The 23,931-nt window shown below is 45.5% G+C and overlaps 1 protein-coding gene and 1 non-coding gene across 6 annotated transcripts; one reads left to right on the plus strand and one right to left on the minus strand.

The window, feature by feature from the left end:
- Positions 1 to 124: 124 nt before the first annotated feature.
- Positions 125 to 196, plus strand: trnap-agg (transfer RNA proline (anticodon AGG)). The gene has a single exon. It is a non-coding gene; the product is annotated as a tRNA-Pro (tRNA).
- Positions 197 to 678: 482 nt separating this feature from the next.
- On the minus strand, positions 679 to 13,546 carry klf3 (Kruppel like factor 3 (basic)). 5 transcript variants are annotated; one of them, XM_056409639.1, is made up of 6 exons: positions 13,230 to 13,546; positions 6,618 to 6,678; positions 5,595 to 6,138; positions 5,047 to 5,170; positions 2,801 to 2,967; positions 679 to 2,711 (listed from the first exon to the last, which is right to left on the minus strand). In XM_056409639.1, exons 2-6 carry the CDS (start codon positions 6,657 to 6,659, stop codon positions 2,530 to 2,532), a joined length of 1,059 nt encoding a protein of 352 aa, XP_056265614.1. In that variant the 5' UTR covers positions 6,660 to 6,678; positions 13,230 to 13,546; the 3' UTR covers positions 679 to 2,529. The 5 variants fall into 5 exon arrangements, with proteins under 5 accessions (XP_056265614.1, XP_056265613.1, XP_056265615.1 ...); XM_056409638.1 differs by lacking the exon at positions 13,230 to 13,546 and adding an exon at positions 12,678 to 13,216; XM_056409640.1 differs by lacking the exon at positions 13,230 to 13,546 and adding an exon at positions 12,395 to 12,659.
- Between the last annotated feature and the right edge of the window lie 10,385 nt (positions 13,547 to 23,931).

The following is a 23,931-nucleotide window of genomic DNA, read 5'->3' on the forward strand; positions in this document are numbered from 1 at the left end:
TAAAAAAAACCCTAACAGTAGCGTTAAGTGTTAAGGCATACAATTGATAATAAAACACTATTTAAAAACAGTTTCGTCATATCTAGTATCTTCTTAACTGCTTTTGTTCCCCAACGTTCTCATCGGTTCGTTGGTCTAGGGGTATGATTCTCGCTTAGGGTGCGAGAGGTCCCGGGTTCAAATCCCGGACGAGCCCACTGTTTTCACAAGGAAAGAAACTTATAGGCTTTATATAATTTCCCTTTTCCCACTTTTCTAAAAATGCTGTAAAATACTATGACTACTATCACATCAGAATTCAGAAAAAAATCTTTAACTAGTAACTTCTAATCCGTTTTTGCTGTTTATTATTCTACTTTTATAAAGCAAGATGTGAGTATCTGCCTTTGTATGTGCCTATGTGTTTGTGTTTCAAAACCTGTAAAATGTGCTAAGCTGATACCGCTATAATATTCATGTTATATGTTCTCATAAAATCTAAGACACAAATAAGAGGTGACTTATATGTTATATGTTTTCATATGTTCTGTTTAACTATACCTTTAAATGAAAAATCTGAGAAGCTAGTACACGCACGTTTGGCACTTCTGCTTGATTGCTACGTCTATGAACACCTCCATCAACAGTTTCAGTACAAAGACCATACAGAAGTTAAGACACAGCACTCCATTCTGCAAATATTATCAATAAGTTTATTAAGTGGTATGAATATTCTTTCTTAAAATATATGCAAAAATTTCAGATAGACCTGTACAGTTATATGTTCACAGTTTAACATGTTCCCTTTGAATTGCCAATGTTTAGATTAAAAAGAGATCGGGTTTATTACAGAACATTATAGAAAATGTATAATATCCATTATTATGAGAGTATCAAAATCATGCTTAATAAAAACCTTTAATTGCCCTTTCAGTCTAATAATCAATTATAAAATATATATGTATATATATATACATATATATTAGAACTTATATTTGCAGAAATACAAAAAACAGGCAAAAATGCAGATCAGTATAGCCGCTACATTTGGTGTGTGTGGGATATACATGTGTGTAGGATCACACATGATATTACATGATTAGGAAATGACAAACCAAGACTTTAAGTTTAATGTTTCCGATCAAACTGACCAGCAGGTGAATAGAGAAACAGATTAGATATGATGAGAAAATGTTTGCCTTTGGGAATGTTTATATATATATATATATATAAATATATATATATACATACATACATATATACATATATATATATATATATACAAAAAACTCGATAAGCAAAACCTATTTTCTTGTTGTGCTGTAAAAGTTGTGCTCTAAAAATGTGACGGTGTAGTAGGAGAATATATCTTATGACCTTATGAATATTATACTTTTATTCCATACATCCCGGCTGGCTGGCTGGAATGGACCTCATCTGCTCCTGAAAAGCCAAAGAGCAAATTTCCCTGCTTTGCTCTTTGCATTTTTCCCATATAAACGTGTAATACAAAAAAGAAGGCTACCATTGTATCACAATAGTTCATATATATAGATACATAAACTTGATATAAGACACATCATTGCTTCTACCCATCAACCCACCAAGTGCTGTCCTTTCCTCGCTCACACAATAATGCCCCGGTGCAGCAACGTTCACATTTCTGAATGAAAACATAAAAAAACACTTCACTCCGACAAGGAACGAGTCCCACTTTTCTTTAAATTTAAAACAAAAAAACACCAGACATGTGTCTGTGTGCCGTTAAACATGTGCACGTATGTACAAAGAGAAAGAAAGCAATGGCTACCTGTTTTGTTGTTGTGGATTTTTTAAAGTCACTTCATGATTTAACCTTTCAGAGGCTGTTGAGGTGTGTGTGGTGTTTGGATTCATGAAGGTGGAGTTTGTGTTACGTCACAGGGTGAGAAGGTATGACACAATACAAAGTAGGTGAGCTATGATACATTCTGGAGTTTCACATTATATTGGCCCAGCTAGAAAATAACGTTTGTGTGTGTGTGTGTGTGTGTGTGTGTGTATGTGTGTGTGGGGGTGTTTAAGTCCACAATCTTTACTTGACTGCATGCAGAGATAAGGAGAGATGATGTAATGAAGAAGCTTGAGCGTGCTGTGTGTGGCTGAGCGGGTGTTGGTGCTGTTTGGTTCTGCGGCCACCAGAGGGCGCTGCCTCTCAGGCCAGCTGAGATGCAGTGGTCTCTTTTTCTATTTTTTTTAAGTGTCTGGGCCTTCCCCAGCTGACCATTTTTTAATTTGTAATGATAAAGTCAACCCGTGCTGATTATCTATCTGCAGGATGGTGCGTGGCGTTTTCGTGATAAACAGACTGACGCCGGCTAACTTTCGGGGGCCAATGAGGCGAAAGGGTATAAACCTGCACCGGGAGGAACGTTTCCCCGCCGGAGTCCAACGTGTAAGGCCAACTCTTTTCAAATCCCATCCCACAAGTCGAAGTGGTACAGTCCAACGTCAAACACTCAGCACCGGGTCTCCTTCTCAAGCCGCCCCCGCGGATCTCGGGAGGGTCTCTCACACCAGGAGGTGGCGCTTCTTGTGCAGAGCCAGGTGGTCGGATCGGGAAAAGCTGCGTTCGCAGTCGGGGCACTGGAACGGCTTGACCCCCGTGTGCTTCCGGAAGTGCCTCGTCAGCTCGTCCGAACGGGCGAACTTCCACGTGCAGCCTTCCCACAAGCACTTGTAGGGTTTCTCGCCTGCGCGTAGAGAGAAGAGGATTCATACATGAGTGAAGGGTGAAGAGCGGAAAAGGGTTTGTGCATAACGATGCGGATGTTTATGTTACCGGTGTGTGTCCTGCGGTGTGCTTTGAGGTGGGAGCTCTTGGTGTACACTTTGTTGCAGCCGTTGAAGTCGCAGCGGTGGATCCTGCGCTTTTTCAGCGTGTCCGGAGACTCGGCCGGGGGGGGATGCTTGGCGCCCGAATGAACGATGACGGACGGGTTGTTGCACCTGAGAGTGACACATAAGGAGGAGGGAGGGATCTGTTAGAGGTTGACCAGGGGGGCGTCACGCGTTGACCTCTGATCTACAGTTTAATTTGGTTGCAATAAGAAACTCTTCCCATTCCGGAAGTTGAAAAACCACTGTCTGCCTTTTTCCCGTCTACCACGCCCTTCCTCTATTGTCCTGTCAACTCATGATCTCGCTTCAATGTTCCACTCGCTGGGATTTTGACACAGATGAAAGTGTGTGTGGGGGAGATGAGCTCCAGGAGAAGTCTGACAAACTGTGAAATAGTAGATGCAACTTTGCAACACAAAAGTAGAAGAGCGTATTTTCAAGTGTTTACAGTAAAAAAACAAAAACAAGAATGACGTCTTTCTGCACTATCATTATAGAGTGTGTGTGTGTGTGTGTGTAAGTGTGTGTCTAAGTGTGTAAGTGTCAGTTGAGAGCAGGTGTCGAGTGTTGAAATATGAATCCCTCACGGATCAGTTTGGCATAAAGGAATGTGCAGAAAATCCCCCGCGACACACACACACCCACACACACATTTTGGCAAACCCATCATTATCACACACACTGGGCAAAGATGACCTATTTTCCATATACATATAAGATATGTACATTGTCTCTTTAGAGGAGAGGCGATGACAGATAAGGACACGCCCACGTTTTGTTTCTCTTCAGGGTCCAATTTCCCAGTCATCGAGGGCAACAGCGGCCTGTGATGAAACCCGCCCTGAAAACTACAGTAGAGACTCGCTCACAAGAGCAAGAACCGACTGGCAGCGCTCCACCGCTATCACACTACAACCGACACGCAATTATTTCTTGAAGGGAAAAAAAGCCGTTTTTTTGTAGAAAGGAGAACAAACAGGAACCACAAAAGATGACAAGGGGAGGAGGGGGAGGAGGAAACGGGAAGGAGAGGAGCAACAGGAAGGAGAGGAGGAACGGGAAGGGAAGAAGGAGTGGGAGATGGCGGACAATGAGCGCCGTGAAAAAAAATACAGGGAGTGCAAAGAGAGGAAGGAGGGGAGGAAGAAAGGAGACGAGATCACATATGGCTGATGTAAACTGAGGCTACATCCACACTAAAACGATTTATTGCCACACAGCAACCTTTGAACACGCACATCACATGACCATTCACGTACACTGGGCATGCGTGTGAAGGTGTCAACAGGAAGCAGATGTTTGACACACTGCAGTCGGTTTAGTTGCAGAAAACATTGCGGACGCAGAACGGCAATGGACGGAAAGAGGGACAAGAGATTTCTTCGCTCGGACCGACGATGAGGTCGAACCGTCGCTCAGAGTCACGTGATCGGGGCGCGATGAACCGAGACCCAATGAAGTAGCAAACACCACCACTTTCCAAAACTTCTCGGTTTTCGATGCTCTAAAACTGCGGACGCTCAGTGTGAACGTGGCAAAAGATACGCGCTTTATAACCAAAATGTGGCGGTGTGGACGTGGCCTGAGCGGCTAACGGGAAAGATAAGCAGCAGTGAAAGGGCGTGGCAGCCGGGTGAGAGGGCGGGGCAGCCGGGTGAGAGGGCGGGGCAGCCGGGTGAGAGGGCGTGGCAGCCGGGTAAGATGGCGTGCGTCTCAGTCCGCGCCGTCCGGAAAGAGAGAGAGGACGGCAGAGAGAGGACGGGACAGCGATCGGACTGGAGACGAAGAAGCCAGTTGGAAATGAATCCTGACATTCTGTCACGCCGAGACGATGTGAGAATAAGGGCGAACTCGACCCAGCACAAATACAATTTCCGTACTTGCAAAAAATAAATAATAATAATAATAATATACCCCATCTCGCTGAACGCTTGGTCATATTCTCATAGATACTCGCTGGAGTGAATCATACTTTTGGGGCTCTCAAACGAAACCCAGTGCCGGTTGCGGGACAGCCCCTGAATTAGTTATTTAATTTTTTTAAACACTCGCAACAGGAACAGATTGGGCCTCAGATCACCACTTCCATGTAAGGGTTAAAAGGGGGGAGTGCCGCAGCAGACGGCGATACTTGCGATACACGCGGTGCTGCCGCTGCTGCTTTCGACATGTGGGCGAGCGACTCACCCGTACTCATGCTGGATCCTGATTGACGATTTCATCTCGCGGCCGCCGTGGAGGTCGTGAGCGAGCTCAGAGCGGGGCTCCGTCTTGATTGGCTTGTGCAGGTCGTGGGAGTTGCCGCAGTGACCTGGGTGAATTCAAATGGTTAGTATTTCATACATCAAATTAAGATGACCTCTGCAAGGTCACAGGGCAGGATGGTTCACTTTTTCGTTCTTTTTTTGCGACGCCGAGAGCAGGTTTTGTGTCGCTGTTATGCCTCGACAGGAGGACATTGCAGACACTAGTGACGTGATCCAGAGATAGTGACCTCTGTGAATCTCAGTGAACTCCATCTGACCACAGGAAACTGAGCACGGCTTCTCTGAGAAACATGAATTTGCTGAAACTGATATTCTAAAAACAGAGGAAATGAAAAGCACATCCCCATTTATCTGGTAAGCCAGCACTCGTTTCTTTTACCATACTATACCATTTGTATGGAACGGAAATAAAATTGAAACGAATAGAAATAACAAACGGTGTGAATAAAATAATATCTGAGGCTTCACCTGTCTTGTGCTCCCTGCTCCGATGATGGTCGTCGTCACTGGCGACTGGTGGGCTCACCAATATCGACTGGTGCAGGTGGAGAGGCGAGGGGTAGAGGACAGACAGAGGCACCATGACCGGAGACATCATGACCCCCGACCCATGGATGACCCCAGTCCCCGAGCTCATCAGTGGGGTCACCATTGCACTATGGTAGGGGAGTGAGGGCGTGGGAGGCGGGAGAGCGTGCGAGGGCGAGGAGCGCAGCTGGGCGTGCGGGGTGGAGCAGCGGGGGGAGGCGCGGCTTGCCGCGCTGTAGGGGGAGGGCGGGGAGCTGCGTGAGGAGGCCGGGGAGGAGGAGGCGGAGGAGCAGGGCGGGGAGGAGGAGGAGGAGGAGCGCTTGCTGACCGACAGGTCCACGGGCTCCAGCTGGGCGTGCGTGGGGTTGCTGGGCATGTGGGGCTGGGCGAAGGCGGGCATGTGCACCGGATGGTAGATGTGGGTGGGGTGGGAGAAGATCACTCCGTACTGCTCCGTGGTTTTCACTAACGAAGAGTAGAATGACTGTGAGAGAGAGAGAGAGAGAGAGAGAGAGAGAGGATGCAGAAGAAGGAAGCGGTGAAGGGAACAAAAGAGCAGTTTGAAATATCCGTTCTGCACTGAAGAACACGGAAATCATGTTTTTACCGCACAAACAAACTACAACCAGCCAGAAAGTCTAAAGCCAGCTCTGTTTGCAGATCACTGTTATGTCTCAGAGTGCAGTGTGTGTGTGTCTGTGTGTGTGTGTGTGTGTGTGTGTGTGCATGTGCTCATTAGCCTGCAGCCTGGCAGTGTTGGTCCTCATTGTATGCAAATGTTCAGTTCACAGCATGTTTGTCCAGGAAGAACTGGAATGTGGGAACCAGTCTGTCTAGACACGCAGCAGGAGTGTGTGTTCGTCAGAGTTATACTGTACGGCATCAAAAAGACATGTCTGGGCATGATGGGAGCACACACAAACAAACAAACACACACACACACACACACACACATGCCCTTACCGTCTCCATGTCTGTCTTCAGAGGGTAGTCATACATCAGCATGGCTGCCCAGGCCAGGCTCCTACAAGATCAAATCACACACACACATGCAGCCATTAGTGCACACATTGAACACACAATGATGCATTAACACGCTCAAGTGTCCTTCACATTTCTGTTTGGTGTGAAAACCAGTACTGACCTAGAACCAGCAAGTAAAGAACAAATATATTCAGTACAAGGAGAAAAGTACGAGCAGAAAGTCTAAATGTCTGGTGATTCCCAACCTCGGGGTCGGGCCCCTCTGAAGGGTCACAAAATGAATGTCATGGGGTCGTGAGATGATTAATGGGGTCAGAGGAGTGAGCGAGAGAACATGCTTGTGCCTCATAGACTGCGATTCATTTTCTTTCGGCTTCTCTCTGACCTTTGCCTTTGTTTTCTGACTCGTTGGCCATGTTCGACCTCTTTGGGCCTCAAAACTGTTGTTTTGCCTGAACGAAACCATGTGGGACGTTTAGAGGGAACTCATGGACATGTGAAACGTGACAAGGGGGCCTCAACGAGACTCTGCTTTTTGGTTCTCGTGTGAGGGGTCGAAAGCCAAAAAAAGCTTTGGAAGCACTGGTTTCATCTTGGGTCATTTCGTATAATCTTATCTTTTTTTATTTTTGAAATGTGGAATATTCATTTGAAAAGGAACTTCAGCTGATAAATGCAGTGCAGTAAAGAGTTCATATGCATCCTCCTGAAAGAAGTATAAAGTGGTCTTAAATATAAACACAGAATTGTATTCAAGTACAGTACATGAGTAAATGTACTTCTTACATTCCACCAGTGTCCTGGTTTCCATATTTCACTGCACAGTCAATAACTCGTAACGCTCCCTCCTTCTCTAAAGGCTGAAGATAATGAAATAAACAGCACAACTGCAAAGTGAAATAGATACACTCACCCACACATAAATACACCCACCCACACACGCACACACAACACACACACATACACACACATACATACACACACACATACACAGTGCCTTTGAAAAGGGATGAAAAGTAAATCACGTAAAGTTGGAGGGAAGCGCCAGACAAGGTTTAGAAGTTTAGTCTAGGTGTTTGAAATGTGTGTTTCCACGCGAGTGAGTGAGAACTGTCAGTAAATCACGTCAGACAATAGCCAAACATCTCTTTCTCTCCCTCTCTCTCTCTCTCTCTCTCCCTCCCCAAGACTTTGTTCCTCCCCTCCACTTTCAGCATCCAAGACCTGAAAGCTCTTCCTGCTCACTCGTCCGCCTGACAGCACAGAAAACTTTATGACGGGGACGTTTTTACGAGACTCCTCCAGTGTGTGTGTGTGTGGTGTGTCTAAAAGCTGCACAGTGTCAAAAAGATGATAGTGAGAGTACCACATGCACACACACACACACACACATGTCACCCATTAAGGTCTGTTGAGTGTTTGGATCAAAAGCGTGTGAGGTGGTTTCAAAGGTGGTTTCGGTTACCTTGGCCTGTGACGGCCAGGTGCAGCTGCGATGACTCTGTGTTTGTACCCGGACGAGTGTGTTTATGAGCGGGGCAGTGTGTGTGTGTGTGTGTGTGTGTGTGTGTGTGTGTGTGTGTGTGTGCCCTGATTAAAGTCCACAGTCTGACAAGTTGGCCTTTAATTATTAACAAATGGGCAAGAACATACGCCATCAGACCCTTACACACACACACACACACACACACACAGTCCAGATGAGCAGCAGACCAATAGGAGGGCAGGATGTTCACTCGCTGTGTCAGGAAGGGTGTGAACATGACGACTGAAGCCGTACCCTCCGCCTGGCTCCGAAGAAACAAAGAGAGTCATGTGGGGCGTGTGTGTGTGTGTTTGTGTGTGTGTGTGTGTGTGTGTGTTAAATCTGGGTTTCGTATTGTGCTGTAGTTCAACGAGAGGTCAAGCTGCAGGTTGTAGCATGCCGTACAGGTATTGTCCCGACTGACAATACGTGCAAGATGCGTTTGGTGGCCCTCGAGGAGGCCCCCACTCCTCGGGCTCTCCTGTTTGCGTCTCACTGTTTCCCCTCAGCTGAAACGGCTAAAAGTATTGAAAGTACTGTCGTATTGAAAGAGTACTGCAAATATCTCTGACTCACAACTGTGCACATCTGCAAACAAGGAGACAAAGAAAGCACAAAAAATAATAAATGCGCACCAAAAATAATAAATGTGCATGGCGGCCGAGGGCGAACATGGTGTTCTGGATCAGAAACAATCGTGAGTGGACTGTATCTGGGCGGAGTCGTCGTGGCGTCACCGTTGGTTTGAGATCCCGCTTTGAAGCCTCGAGTTTGGCACGTTGGCCTTCGCCAACTTAGATTTGAGCAACTAGTGAGTGACTTGTGGAGGAGCACCATGTACAGTAATTGCTGTTGTTTTGGAGGTGTATTCCAGGTGGTAAGGGGGTGCCACACAGGGAAATTAAGCGGGTCAACATGTGACAGCGGGATGGTGAGAAACGGAAACCGTCCTGGTGTAAAAGCACAAAGAACTTTCCCTCGGGGTGCACGGCAACTTGGCCAATACAATGGGACAGAGAGAGATCGGACAATCGCAGGAAGAGAACTGTAGCGGCGCACAGAACCACGAGGCCGAGAGGGCTGACGGGGGGGGGGGGGGATTCTGCAGCTGTCAAAATCAGTCTTGAGCGTATCGCCGCCACAAATTCATCCATTAGTTAAATCGGCTACAAGTAGTTGACAGATAGCTGACGTCACTTTCCAGGCAAAAACCCTGAACATTCTCTCTCTACGGTTAGTGAGTCGTGAGGATGCTTTTATTCACCTTCGCCTAAACTGATGTTTTTGGGTTTCGCAATGCCGATTGGCCAAAACAAGACCGTTTGAAGATGTGACGGGAAATTGGAGAACGGCCATTTTTCACAACTCATTTTGGACATCGACCGAGTGACTACTTGATGTTGGAAAAGAGTGTGATCTGCAGTTGTGGCCGTGGTTGCGTTGACCCTTCGACGGACTGAGTTCTGTAGCGGGTCAAACAGACCCGACAGAAGGACAACGACCCCCTTTCAGCGAGATGGAAACCAAACAGCTTCTCTCGGAGGACACGCCCTGTGTATACCTTTCTTTGGTAAATAAGTACCCTACACCCAGTGTCGTCAGGGGCTATTTCATCCCTTTGTGTGTGTATGTGTGCGTGTGTGGCTGTGTGTGTGTGGGTGTTTGTGCATGTCAAGTGTGGTCTGCAAATATTGTCCTTCTCAGGTCAGTGGAGCTACTGTGTCCTCAACCCCAACCCACTCAGCAAACACTTCCTACACCCCTCTCTCTTTCTCCACCCTTGGGCTGGCCCCTGCAGATCTTCCTGCACTACTTCTTCTTCTTCTTCTTCTTCTTCTTCACTAATGCATTCCCCCCACTCCCCCCCACCCCCTTTCTCCCTCTCTATGAATGATATAAAACAACACGACTGAGGGGGGAAAATATTGTGGCTTGGAGTCCCTGGCTACCGACTCAACCGCACACACACACACACGCACACACACACACACACACACACACACACACACACACACACACACTCACAGCAGCCGCACACCAAGTTTCTGCAAGCTCGACAGAATACACACACTAAATCACTAAAGGACTAAATTATTGCAGACACGCACGCACACGCACACACACACACACCCGCTCTAGCAAACGCAGACACACATCGCTGTGGCACACACACCTAATGGCAACAGGCTGGAAGATGATGAGATCACCAGAGAGACCAGAAACCTCCAGACAACGGCTTTGTCCACAAACACGCGGCACTAGACACACGCGCGCGCGCAGCCCTCGGTTCCCTGCTCCTCTGTGTCTATACCAGCTCCTCTACCCCCGTCCCTTTCACCTCACGTTGGCCCCGTTTTGTGCTACACTGCGACTGTCACTCTGATCACACGTCACCTGACTCACACAGCAGTTGGCCGCTCTCCAGCGCTCGCGGCGCGGAACTTCGCGCGCGCTCGACTCGGGGAAACGCGCTCGGCTGGTCTTGTAACCGAGCTTCCCAATTATAGCGCATGAGTCATCAGAGGTGATGAGCTTATTCTTCCCGCGTTTAACTTTTCCTTTTTCTGAGCTCACCTTAGACCTCCCCCCTCCCCCTCAATGTACCTCCCTGCTCCCCTTACCTCACTTCCTCCTCCTGACTCCCCTGATAACGCCTCACATGCTCCGACTCCTCTCACTTTAAGGGCCCCCGCTGAAGCCCCCTATCCTCTTATTCTGGCTTCCTATTCCCTCATCTGAGCCGCCAGCCCGCTCCACCACCCCCTCTCGCACATACCCAAGCCCCTCTCAGCTCCTCTCTAGCAGACTGCGGGGCTGCAGGGCTGCAGGCCTCGAGGGAAGCCAGAGGGGGGGTATGCAGGGCAGGGGGGGGGGGGGGGCAGGATCCATCATTGCTTGAAGGAAACCACACACACGCAAACAAAAAAGTCACACCGGAGTTGACACTGACACCTCGAGCCTACTTGTCAAAGAGAGCAACGTTGTTGAGGCTCTCCAGACAACTGAGGACATAGAGAGGACGTGGGGGGGGGGGGGGGGGGGGAGCGGAAGCCCTCAGAGTTTAGTCTGACTGTTATTATTTCCACACTGCGTGATGGGTCGGGGGTGTAAAGAAGCCAAGGAGGAGAGTGAAGCCAAGAGGGCCATAGAGGGGGGGGGGGGCTGCTGGGGGCCTGCGGTTTCCTGTCTTGACACACACACACACACACACACACACACATTGCACCTCCCTACCCGAAGAATGAAGGGAGAGAAAAGAGAGAGAGGGGGGGGGGGGGGGTTATGGAAGGAGAGAAAGAGCAAAGAAAACAGCCGCTCTGACCAAACTATGTCAAAATGGAAGTGGAAAGAACAGAGAGGGGAACGGGAGAAAACGAAGTGGGTTTCAACCAAAATATGACAAAACTTCAATGAACCTCAAACATGGGGGGGGGGGGGGTTGGGAAGGCAGAGTTACACAGCGACAGTGGCTCAATCCAGCGGTTCCAAAGCGCGCGCGCACGCACACACACGTGCGCGTGGTTGTGTAATGAGTTACAGCTTTGTTACGTGTACGGCTGTCTGTGGACCGGTGCGCTCACTCCCCGAACCACCGACTCCTCGGCATCCAGGAGTTTAATGTTTAAGCCGAATGTGCCCTCGGACATGCCCTTTGAGCAGCGCGTGCGCGTGTACGTGTGTGTTTGCGCGTGCATTTTTTTCCACCAGATAACATCAGCGTGTTGATTCAGTCGGGGGTGGGGGGGGGGGGGTTATAATGAGGAAACAAATAAATAAGACATTTTAAAAAAGTAAGGTCATCCCCTTTTTAACTTTTACAGAGAGGTTGAAAAAGTGTAAAGTAAGACAAAGAGAGAGAGGAAGAGAGAGAGAGCGAGAGGTCGCCCTCATTCAACCCCCCACATCTCTCTCTCTCTCTTTCTCTCTCTCTGCTCTAAACAGGATAAGGGCTTCATATGCCAAGTGGAATGTGTGACGCAAGCCTCAGCCTTGAAACAAAGCACAGGAAACAGGGAGAGACAGAGACGGAGAAACACACACACACACACACACACACACACAGATATGTATTATAAAAGATGCAGTGAAAACAGAGGTAAGACAAAGGAGCTTAGGTACGACTGACTGGTTAAACACACACACCTGTCACTACGTGTGTGCGTGCGTGTGTGTGTGTGTGTGTGTGTGTGTGTGTGTGTGTGTGTGTGTGACACTAACGGTCATCTCTTACCAACACACACACTGCTCGGAGCATCAGATCCAGCTCTAAACTGACGGCATGTCTTAATGATCCGGCTGAAATAACCAATCGATTCGGACGGTGACAGAAACAAGCAGCAGCAGTTTGGAGGATGAATCCTGTCAGCTGACTCTTCCAGAGAAGAAACAGACTAAAGGCAAAACGCCCCCATGCAGCTCCTCAAAGGGACAAGGGGTCGCGTCTCTTAGTCTACTATATACGGGGAAATGAACATCGTTAGGAGTTGAAGGACACGAGCACACATGCACGTCACCTTGGTTTCTCCGGACCCGACTGGTCAGTGTCCATTTGATATTTCTGAAACTAAAAAGGTCATCTCTCAAAGAAGCCGATCGCTCTGTTTGTACTAAATCTCTAAACCATTTAAAACCAACACACACATTCACGAGACTGAGGAGCCGCTCGACTGCAGCCGCATCCCGGAGGAGCTTCTCCCTCACGAGCCGGAGTCCGACACTATGGTTAATTAAACCGGACCGGGTTCTATAAAAGGCTCTGATGGCTATAAATAGAACCGTCTCAGTGTTGCCACTGTTACCGTCATTTCGCCGCCAGTTCAACGCATTATGTTATTGTTTTAATGTAATTTTAAAATATGAAATAAAATAAAAAAGATTATCTGAAGAAAGAAAATGTAGACTGGACTTGATCGTTTTTTAAAACATAATACATATCTGCATTAAAACAACAAACACGCACACACACACACACACACACACACACACCAAAGTCACCACACTTCCGACTCGGAATGGGAGCAGGTCGCCGGGGTCACGGTGAAGGAGGATCGCGGTGTCAAACTTACAGCTCGAGAGGGTCTATTTCCAGGAGCGACGATAGTTCCTCGCGTGACGGACGTCTCGGTGAGAGAAACTCACACAAAAGGACACTCCGGTGAAAACGTGACGCAGGCGACGATCGGTGTCACTGACATCAGCCTCAGAGGGAGAAGAACCAAACAAGACGAGTCCACTTGATCGATCGCTGCACAAAACTTCCCGGAGTTACGAAACTCCCTGTCTCTGTCTTTCTCTCTCTCTCTCTCGCGCGCGCGCCGTGAGTCTCTCTGCTTGTGTGTCTCTTCGGTTTTTGTCGTTTAGAATCTCTCGCCGTCACATGATCCGGTCTGGCTGTCTGTTCTCCATGGGGTCGGGCCCGCGAGGCGGGGCGGTACCCAAGGCGGGACCGGGGCGGGGTGGTCCACCTCGTGTGTGTGCGTGCATGTGCGTGTGTGTGTGTGTGTGTGTGTGTGTGTATGTGTGTTCAAACGCGGTGCACGTTTCCTTGTAGTTTGGGAGACCAGCCGCGGTGCAGGCAGGAGGCTGCTGCTCCGATCTCAAACGTGTCATTCCGCAGTGAATGTCGTCTCTGATACAACTTCAAAGTCCCGTATTCAACATGTTACTTGACGCTAAAGTACGAAAGTATTTTCACTTCTTAAAGCAGCAAAAGTTAAAGTAAGCTGCAACATTTTGCAGAATGGCCCAATTCAGAAAAAAAGTAATATGTCTCGGCCTATTGCTATGATATAACCGATGCATATATGTGCAAGCCAGGCGATAATTAATTTATGTTGAAGCTGGTAAAGGTAGAGTCCATTTGAATTATAGTTTGCCTATTGCCGGGTAGCTTGTGCATTAGCGTACATCACCATCATTTATTAGTTGATTATATATTAGTAATAAGGGACTGAGGTTATTAAATAAATGCAGTGAGCTGAAAAGCATTATTATTATAGTGTACAACTGTAGCAGAAAATGGAAAGTACAATAGCCAAAGTAAACCTCAAAGTTTTACTTTAGCTCAGTACTTGAATACTTACCTCTCGAGGACTACAATTAGAAACTTTTCAAGCAACTATTATCAAATCCTGAACCGCAGGGGCCTGCTATTAATGAGACTGTAAGTGTACTGTGTGTTTAATACTGTCTAAATGTGCAGTAGGACAAGTATGGCCCTCTGACCCGAATGGCGCATTAAGCGATCCACTTGTTCGTGATAGAAAACATATTCACGTTTATAATTTATAGCTATGGTGTTTTCATGTTGCATTGATTCTGGCGGTCCCTGTGGAGGAACATGGTGTTTCCGAGCACCAGAGGGCTTTTAGAAAAGCTCTAATGTGACTGCAATCCTGGTTCTGGTACTCTTTCCCGAGTATATCCAGCCAATTATGGTAAAAGAATTAATTGTTTAAAATGTTGCGAGAAAAGTGGAATTAATTATTACCTAATGTACAACTGGGTAGTTTAATGTGTGTTTGTGTGTGTGTGTGTGTGTGTGTGTGTGTGTGCGTGTGTGTGTTTAAGGCCCTGGGAGAGGCTCTTCCCAAAAGGAACTGCACAACTGTTCCGAGTGAGGGAGGCATAGACAATTAGTGTGGTGTGGCTTCACTTTGAGCAACAGTTCTCACTCATCGCTGAAGATAATACGCGCTTCTGATCAGTTGACAGATAAAATGAAGTTCGAGGGAATTTCAAACATATGATGTGGAACGCAGGTTACCGTATCTATGCTCCGCACGATAATTCCCAGGTATGTATCCATGAAGCAATCTTTTTTCATTCATGTTGTTTCTTATACTTTACATGCAGCACAGAATTAAAAACTCCTGCTCTCCATTTTTTGTGAAAACGCACACTTATACACACATCCCTACACACACTTCCCTGCATGCACGCACGCACACACACACGCACACACACACACACACACACACACACAGTGTCCTCCATGCTCTCGGTGCAGTGAAGCGAGGCAGAGCTTGGGTGCTGCTGTGGAGCTAGCTGTTGAAACAAGGCAGCGGTGATGTGACAGCTGTAATTTCATGCTTGGTTTCTATATTAGTATAGGTGTAAGCCTTTTCAAGTGTACGCAGGCATCCGTTTAGGCTTAGCCGGCACCGTCTGCATGAGAAGCGTGAGAGGCGGTGACGACTCGTAGAGCAGGATGGAGTCTCCGCTGGTCGGGTTCGGGAAGGTCGACGGGACGGTATCACAAAAATGACTCATGGGGGAAGTGGATGTGCCTGACTCCACGATACTCTGTGCACCTGGAGTCAGGAGCAAGAAGTAGTACTTTACATGTAAGTCACTGTACAGGAGGCCTTCATGTGTGGGAGGCTAGTATTTCCTAAATGGACCATAATTTACTAAACGAACATCACGCTGTATTGAAGAAGACTTGAAACTAGAGATTGAGACCATGAACTCATGTTCACAATGTTTACTGAGGGAATACATCAAGAGAGAAGTAGAGTCATTTTCTCAGAGACTTCTATACAATCCAACCGGAGGAGTCGCCCCCTGATGGACAGCTGAGAGAATGCAAGGGTACTTTTATTTTCTCCGACCCGGATGTTTGCCTCCTGGGCATGACCTTTTTTGGGGGGTTTCTCACCATTTAAAGCCAGAAAACTGGCAAATCGGTACACCAAGCTATGTTTCCTGTCTTTATCTTTCCATCAAAATGATCATAACCAAAACATCCAATTTGGACCTGTAAGTATATAAGACTGACAATAATAACAATCACCTGCTCCAGTTTTATGTCCCAAGGACACTGTCCAGTGAGGGCGATAGATCATCCAAAGATACTGGGACATTTTCTCTGAAAAACATGTCCATCCACTTAAATTACTACATCTATTTGATGGTGTTGATGAGCTCATGAAGTCATATTATTTTTACTGCATACCTGCATGTTGATGAATGACTGATAATGCTCATTAATCAAGATTACATACATGTACTGTATGTCATGTTTTCTGCAGGTAATTCATGCAGAAATGAGGCACTGAAGTTTGGGATTCAAGCCAGAAAACTTCACTCTCATACTCACATACTGTGTGTGTGTGTGTGTGTGTGTGTGTGTGTGTGTGTGTGTGTGTGTTTGCACGTGCATGGGTGAGCAAGTGCATACGATGTGTTAGCGCCCACTTGATACATCTTAAAATTGAAGGGCTTTTACTTGAGCTCAGCAGGCATGTAGGTCCATTGTTTGTCAGACGTAAAGTACGAACAACTTCACACATGCAAACTTCGTGATTACATCGGGAGGCATTTAGTCAATAAAGGAGCACGCGTTAAAATAACTTTTAAGATGTTGTTTTAAGGAGTTGCTTCAGTTCAGTGTGAAGGATCATTCACGCTCGTACGTCAGCATTTAAAGAGGTCGAGAGTCCCTGACCCGTCAATGCGCCCTCCAGTCTCAGAAAAGTAAAACATTATATAAACTTTTCAGATTTGATAGAGAAGAGCTGAACAATGGGTGCGCAGTTAAATTCCTGACAACACCCTGTGCCTTACGTGATCAGATAATGGAGCTGCTCTGGGAAATTAAACATGGGTGTGACCAACAAACGTTGGAGTCGGCAAAGGCAAAAAAAAAAGAAAGAAAGAAAAGTTGAATGAAGCTCTCTCCCAAATTAATGCAAATTCCATACAGTACACACTACAAATGAATCTTAATACACTGAAGTATTTTACTTTTGTACTTTTAGTTTTAGTAGTTAGAATTAAAAATATCAGCATAACTTATCATTTCATATCAACAGGAAACATTATGTGTGAAGTCGGATACCAATCCAACTGTAACTGTGGAAAGCTGCTGCCTATTACACAAAGACATCCACATGTTTGTTTGGAGTTGTTTCACTAACACCTCTTCCATTTCTTTTGTGCATTGCATTGTGGGAGAATAGTATCTGTTGGCCGCACACTCAACTAGTGCACTCAGTAGAATGCAGATCTCCATCAAATCCGTCTGCATCAGGTTCCGTGTACGACACACAATTAGTTATTCCCCCCCCATGATTTTACTGAGTATCACTCTTTCAGATGTAATTCGTTTTCATAATGATCAGGAGAATGTTGTGATAATAGGCCTTTTTTTTACAGCCACCATTTTGACATCTCATTTCAGGGTAAACACAGGTGTACTTAATAACATGAACCATGGCCCGGCTGCATTTAGGTGGGCCAGAGCCCTGGTATTACAGATGCTGGCTCAATAGAATGGGCCCATAATTCATACCCTAGCTGCTTTGACATGTCAGAAATGGCTGCTGGGAAAAGTGCCAATGAGCCGCTCTACAAAACTCAGAAGAAAGATGTACATTTCAGAAGAAAGATGTGCAGGCTGTCCATTTCCAGGTTTCAGAAGCAGCACGCAGGAGTGGGTGGTGTCTGCAACTCATTTTACACGTCACAGAGAGCCGCAGGAGGATTTTGTGGGCCGGCCCCGGAAAGTAAGCACAGATGGATTTATTATTTGGAAGGAGTCTAATGTGGCTAAAAACACCTTCTGTAAATGTTCCAACAGCCACATCTACTATCATCGTGGTGCTGAAAACTATACTTGTCCTGTGACTACAGCGACAGTTATTACCAGCAGAATGACTAGTGCTTAAAACCAGTTACCAGTTTGTGACCAACTAGCCGCCCATTACCATCATAATTAATGAGATATCATTTATTGTTATTATTACCATGTTGTTATTAGTACTATTACCATTAGTATTGTTTGTATCATATTCCTGAAATAGATTTTTTGTGAATAGTTTTTCATCTTGATTGAATGAATGTTCATGTGATGCTGCGTTACCCACCACAAGAGCAAGTCTTTCAAGGGAATTAGAGAGGAAACATGAGTAGTGTGATGTGTGTTAAGTTTAGCTGGAGTTGAAAGTGGCGGCGTTGCTCACACATACACAAAATAAAGAGACAGGCGGGAACAGATACATTTCTTTGCAGACATTATGCAAATATTTAAACAGGCTTGGATATGAGAGCGAGAGAGAGAGAGAGAGAGTTATGTCATTTTTAACCCCCCATGTACATGTGTAATGTAATGTAATGGCTCAAACACATTGGCATCCATTTGTCTGTTTAGCGCTAGCAGCGACGTAAATGACGTGGACATTTTGTAGCATTCACTGCAGCTATGAGGAACCAAACCTAATCGACATCCACTTTAGATAGACAAAGGTCCGCATAGAGTCATGACATTCCGAAACATTATATTGAAAGCACATTTGAACCAACCTGTCTGTCTGTGTGCTAGTAGCTAGTAGCTAGTGGCTAGTAGCGAGTAGTTAGTAGCTCGTAGCAGTGCGGCCCCGTGGACAGTAAATACTCAAATACTGTCTACATGTAATTTTGTTGGCCGACCCGCTGGTCGCACACAACCTCGCAGCTCCTCACAGCTCCAGAGACGTCGGGGGAACATTTATAAAGGGGCGTCATTAGGATGAACCGATCACACTTAGGGTAGGCCTAGTTACTTTCTGTGTTAAAGTGTGAAAACTTGGGGACAGCTTAGTAATGGAAGATGAACCCAGCTAAGCAAAGACATCGCACTTGCGCTTTCAAACGGAAGTTAGATCAGAAAAAATGACACGAGAATAAGGTCAACAAGTAAACCTTATTGACCTTACTCTGACCTTACTTCTCCTCGTACACAGTGGTGTAGTTCGACATATTTAACCCTGAAGTGAACTTCTGCCAGATATGAAAGAAACCCCAAAACAGACTCCACACAAAACCAGACTCAACCGCCAGGGACTGCCAGTTGTCTTAAAAAGGTAACGACTCAGTCAACCACAAATACGAAGCCCCTTCATTATTTTGAATGAAGCCACTGCACGGACACACAGACGAGGCGCCGCTGCAGCGAGGGCTCGTTTGACGGGAAACATTGGACCTGGTTCCACTTTTGCTTTCAACGTGGCTCGGCGTCATGAGGCAAGGCCGATCACAAACATGATAGTGCGCATTCCTGTGCATCGTATCTCCTCTGTTCATCTGGAAAGATGAAAAGATAAGCCACCTCGACGTCTTTAGAGAATATTTGTACATGCTGTTATAAGCCTCTGTGCAGTGTTTTGGTATCTGATCTGACTTCCTTGAGACACTTCATGGAGTTTCAAAACCTTTAAATGTGGCTGAATGTATCTATCGATAAATTGTCTTTTGTAGGTCTTATTAAAAACTAAGACACCACTGGATGTTGGCTCACGTTGTTCCAATTTACTGACAGTTTGAATGTCTATTAACCTCACATTGTGCCACAAGATGTAACCAGTAGCGCACAAAGAAGAGCACGCAACAGACAAGAAGCAACAATAGACCTGGACCGTGGTCAGAACACAAAACCTGAACGGAGTTAATGTCGCATTGCCATCTAGTCTTCATCTATAGATCAAATCACAAGCAATACGTAATCATGTATTGGGAGGAACCGAATAAAAGTGTGAGAACGGTGATGATGATGGCTGGATCATGTTTGTTTTGTTTTTCATTAGATTATAAGTTGTATTTTTGTTGTTGATTCTAATTTTGAGTGATCTACATCTATAAAGATGGCTATGACTAGTTGTGACCACAACTGGTTTCGTGTATCAATTCTACGTTGGTAGTCCTCGATACAGGTATCCAATGAAAAGTAGTATGAGTATGTTATTATTCATATATTTATCTATAAAGAAGTCTGCTTGTGACCTGGACTGATTGGTTGACTCCAAACTTCACGAGAAATGTTCCAGGGTAAGTATAATCATGCTTTCCTTCAGCTTAATGATTGTCGAGTGATAAATAAATAGTCAGAATCAAGTCAGTCTTCAATCTTCAGAGAGACATGCATACTTGTATTTTCGCTGTATTTCTTTACTGCAGCTCAGTATTAAATTAATTACGTAATCAAAAATCCACTGTGATTTTTTGTTTGATGTTTTAAAGGCCGTCCCTTTAGGCTCCAGTCTATTCATGTCATATATTTTAAATACTCTAAAAACTATTTTTTCTTTTTTTTCTTTATTTTCTTTATTGTTTTACTGTTTCATTGTGTCATTCTGTGTCTGACTTTTTTCCCATATTTTATTGTTAATTTGATAATATACACAATACCCGATCCCGGGCGGTCTTTCTGTGTGGAGTTCTCACATTCTCCCCGTGGCAGCGTGGGTTTCCTCTGGGTTCTCCGGCTTCCTCCCCCTCATTGGAGACTGAATTTCCCGTCGGTGTGAAAGTGAGCGTGAATGTTTGTCTTCGCTATATGAGCCCTGACATAAACTGGTCACCTGTCCAGGTGAATCATGCCTTTGCAATGTCAGCTGCGATTTAGCTGGGAACCTTTTTTTTTATCAAAGCAGCTGCACCATGTGACTTGAAATTCCAAAACACAAGATGAACATGACACACAAGTCAGGCGATGTAGGTTTGTTCACGTGTGAAACGTTTGACTCCTAAAGTCACAAAGACGAGCATACCAGCAGGGCTAGGTCCAATTCAGAGACTGCCTGATGGCCTCGGGATAGGTTGCACCCACTGTAACTGAGTACGGCATGCTCTCCTGCAGGGCTGAGGTGTTGTGGTGGTTCCTCTTAGTGTGAGGCTGTAGAAGCAAAACAAAAAACATTTCAAAGAGCGATGAAGAAACGTTTTCGCATCTCTGTGGTTTTGTCACACGAAACACAATACGCCATCACTTGTATGCGGGGGGATGGCGGTTCAAAGATGATTATTGGCAACAATAAACAAGGTAATGAGGAAACAGAGTTCTGTGGAAGGCAAAGAGACGTACAGAAACCTCAAAACACAAAAGGTGAAATGAAACCGGAGTCAAGGCCAAAGTAAATGCCACACACTCATCGTGATTCACAACGTTGCAATAATTTCTGCCTCTAAACGCTTCCCGTTCAGTGCTTGTATTTCTTCCTGCTCTGGAAACGTTGCCGGATGCAGATCTTTAAATGTCATGTCCTTCTGTCAAGGTACCTGTTTGAAATGAACCTACAGTGGTGGTTCAAATTGTGGCATCAGCAAATCGACAACATTAATCTCTCAGAACAAAGTGCCATTGTTGCACTTGACTGACTGCTAACGCTCAGTGGGAACCGGCAGGTTTCCCCCAGGATCTAGTTACAAACAGACACAATACAATTAATTAGCACTAAATACAAAGTACAGCTGAGCCCGATGGGAGGGTCATTTTGCTGTCATTTGTTCATGAAAGAAATATTGGACAAATGGAAATGATGGAAGGTCAAGGGTTCAACAAAGTTCTTGCAATTCATCCTGTGGGAGACATGAATGTCCGAATCCAATGTCATGACAATCCATCTCGTGGTTGTCGAGATATTCCACGGAAAACCACAAATGTGAACCTTGTGGTGGCTCTAGAGGAGAAGCCCGGGGATCATGACGACCCATTCTCTGGGGACCATGAATGACCATGAACACACACACACACACACAGAATGAACATTTCCATATAACGGACGTGCGGGCACGCTGCACAATGATTTCTGGAGACTCGCCTGTGGTTTGAACAGGTAACTGAACCTCCATGACACTCTCTCCTCTGCCTGTTGTTCAGTATGCAGCCTCTCACGCGCGTTATTCGCTTGAGAAGCGCCACTATACCGTCACCATAGCGACGAGAAGGGCCGGGATAGTAGACTATTCCATCATCACACATTCATTGTGTCAAATAGTAGTTCCATTTAATCTTCAAAAGGTAAGCAGAATATGTGGACCATAAAATATAAAAAATATGTTTGGAATCTGTGTTGAATCCTTTTGCTTTCTGGTGTCTATCTTTATCTGCTAGGACGTAGCTACGGGTCGCTAGGCCTGATAAACTGGCAAGTGAGCTGACTTAAGGCGAATTATAAATGATACTTGAGTTCTCATTTTAGTATTGTGTGAGTTGTGTTTGGAGCATTTGAAAATGGCTTAACATTTATTGTAGCTCACGTTGCGCTTTTTAATTTGACGTGAAACATCATAATATTAATTTGTCATTATTTTCCTGGTTTGACCTGAATCCAAAAGAGAGACAAAAGGGGGACAGATAGAATGATACTCTCTTAAATAGAGATAATGAATGTTGGAGAGTGTATATGGGTGTTATCTCTGGGTGATTTCCAGAAGCCCGACACCCGACACAGCGAACATGCGACACGTGGGAGTGAGATTATGATCTCTGTTCCCAACAGTGCTTCTGTGATAGAACAGACGGTATGGAGCAATCGCACGCACACGCGCGCACACACACACACACACACACACACACACACACACAGTGGAATTGTTCAAATCAAAACTCCTCTGGGCTCCGACTCTGCCATCCACATTTTCCTCGTAGATCATTGGAGCGCTTCTGTGTGTGTGTGTGTGTGTGTGTGTGTACGTGTGTGTTTTTGTGGCTTTGTCATTGAGAGTGAGTTTGCATTGTGCTGTCATTTAAAATATCACCAACTGAGACATGAAGTCAATAAGAGGGAAATGCATCCGCCCTAAATGAAAATGCTGTACACGGAACAATTGTTGTTCACACCGGCATTAAAGTGACTCAGGGAGGAGTCATGGAATCACAAGCAGTGTTTGTTTATAATTGATTCATCTCTTGTTGACGACCTGATTCACCTTGGCACAGAGCCACAGCAATGAAGTTCGACAGTCATCTATTACGCGGTAGCTCTGGTGGTTGAGCCGAAGAGAAGGGCAGTCTTTGTGAGTCACGACGGTTCTGATTTCTGATTGGTGGGTGAAGTTGAGTTCAATATCAACACACGCCCGTGTGTGAGAAGTCGACTGTTGTTGACGGAAAAGAAGATTACGTGAAAGGAAAAATAAATTGACTCAATAGTTTTGAGACGATCCGCCAACTGTGTAACCATTGTGTTGGAGAAGAGAAAGAGAGAGAGACATTCTGTGAAGATGAATCTTAAACGGTAAACAAACAGTTGTTTTATTTTAAGACATTGCACTATTAAAGAGCACTAAATGTTTCCTTGAGGGATTTCATCATGAAGGGAAGAAGAAACTATTTCCATCTGTCTACTGTTCACTTCCATCCATTTTGATTTGTTCTAATTGTTTTTCCCTTTATTTTATATGATTATTATAGGTTTTTTCAAATAATTTTTTTGTAGCCAATAAGAGCAAAATAAAAACTAGAGACCATCTTGCGATGGGATCACAGCCACCGCAACGCCAATGCGGTTCAGGGGAATCTCTTCGTGGCCGCACCTCTCACGGTTTGTGTCCACAGACACTGTGAGTCCGGCAAAGGACTCAAAAGCCTTGTTCTCACTAAAGGTAACTCACAAAGTGAACCCCTGCCCGGGAAGAACACTTTGCTGTTGACTCACACATATTTTCCCCCTTCATTTGTAAACACATTGCTTCAATAACCCTGAATTACCTTATGCATTTCTATAAACATCTATCTCTGTTAGTTATACTGCTGAAAAATCATGTCATGTAGTGGAAGAAGTCCAAGAGAAACACAAAAGACTTTACAATCATTTGGTCCTTGCTTCAAAGACAACATGTTACTGAATACTGTACAAGACTGGTGAAGTGAGACGTCTGAGCTACATTGTTCTGTAATTAATAAATCAAAAAGAATTTTTTTTATTCCCCACCTCCCGGGCATACGAGGTCGTTAGGCTGGAAGACGCTCCAGAATATCGCAGGTTACATCACGTCTGATGAAACCCA

Source organism: Pseudoliparis swirei, chromosome 24 (genome assembly GCF_029220125.1).
Source record: "Pseudoliparis swirei isolate HS2019 ecotype Mariana Trench chromosome 24, NWPU_hadal_v1, whole genome shotgun sequence".
NCBI classification, from domain to species: Eukaryota; Metazoa; Chordata; class Actinopteri; order Perciformes; family Liparidae; genus Pseudoliparis; species Pseudoliparis swirei.

What these genes read in the sequence shown, in the direction of transcription:
- klf3 (XM_056409637.1), bottom strand. Translation starts at nt 7,600, where the DNA reads ATGTGTGTGTGTTGTGTGTGCGTGTGTGGGTGGGTGTATTTATGTGTG. An exon ending in AGGATCCAGCATGAGTACGG is followed by an intron (nt 2,968 to 5,046) that starts GTGAGTCGCTCG and finishes TGTCACTCTCAG; the next exon opens with GTGCAACAACCCGTCCGTCA. An exon ending in ACACCGCAGGACACACACCG is followed by an intron (nt 2,712 to 2,800) that starts GTAACATAAACA and finishes CTCTACGCGCAG; the next exon opens with GCGAGAAACCCTACAAGTGC.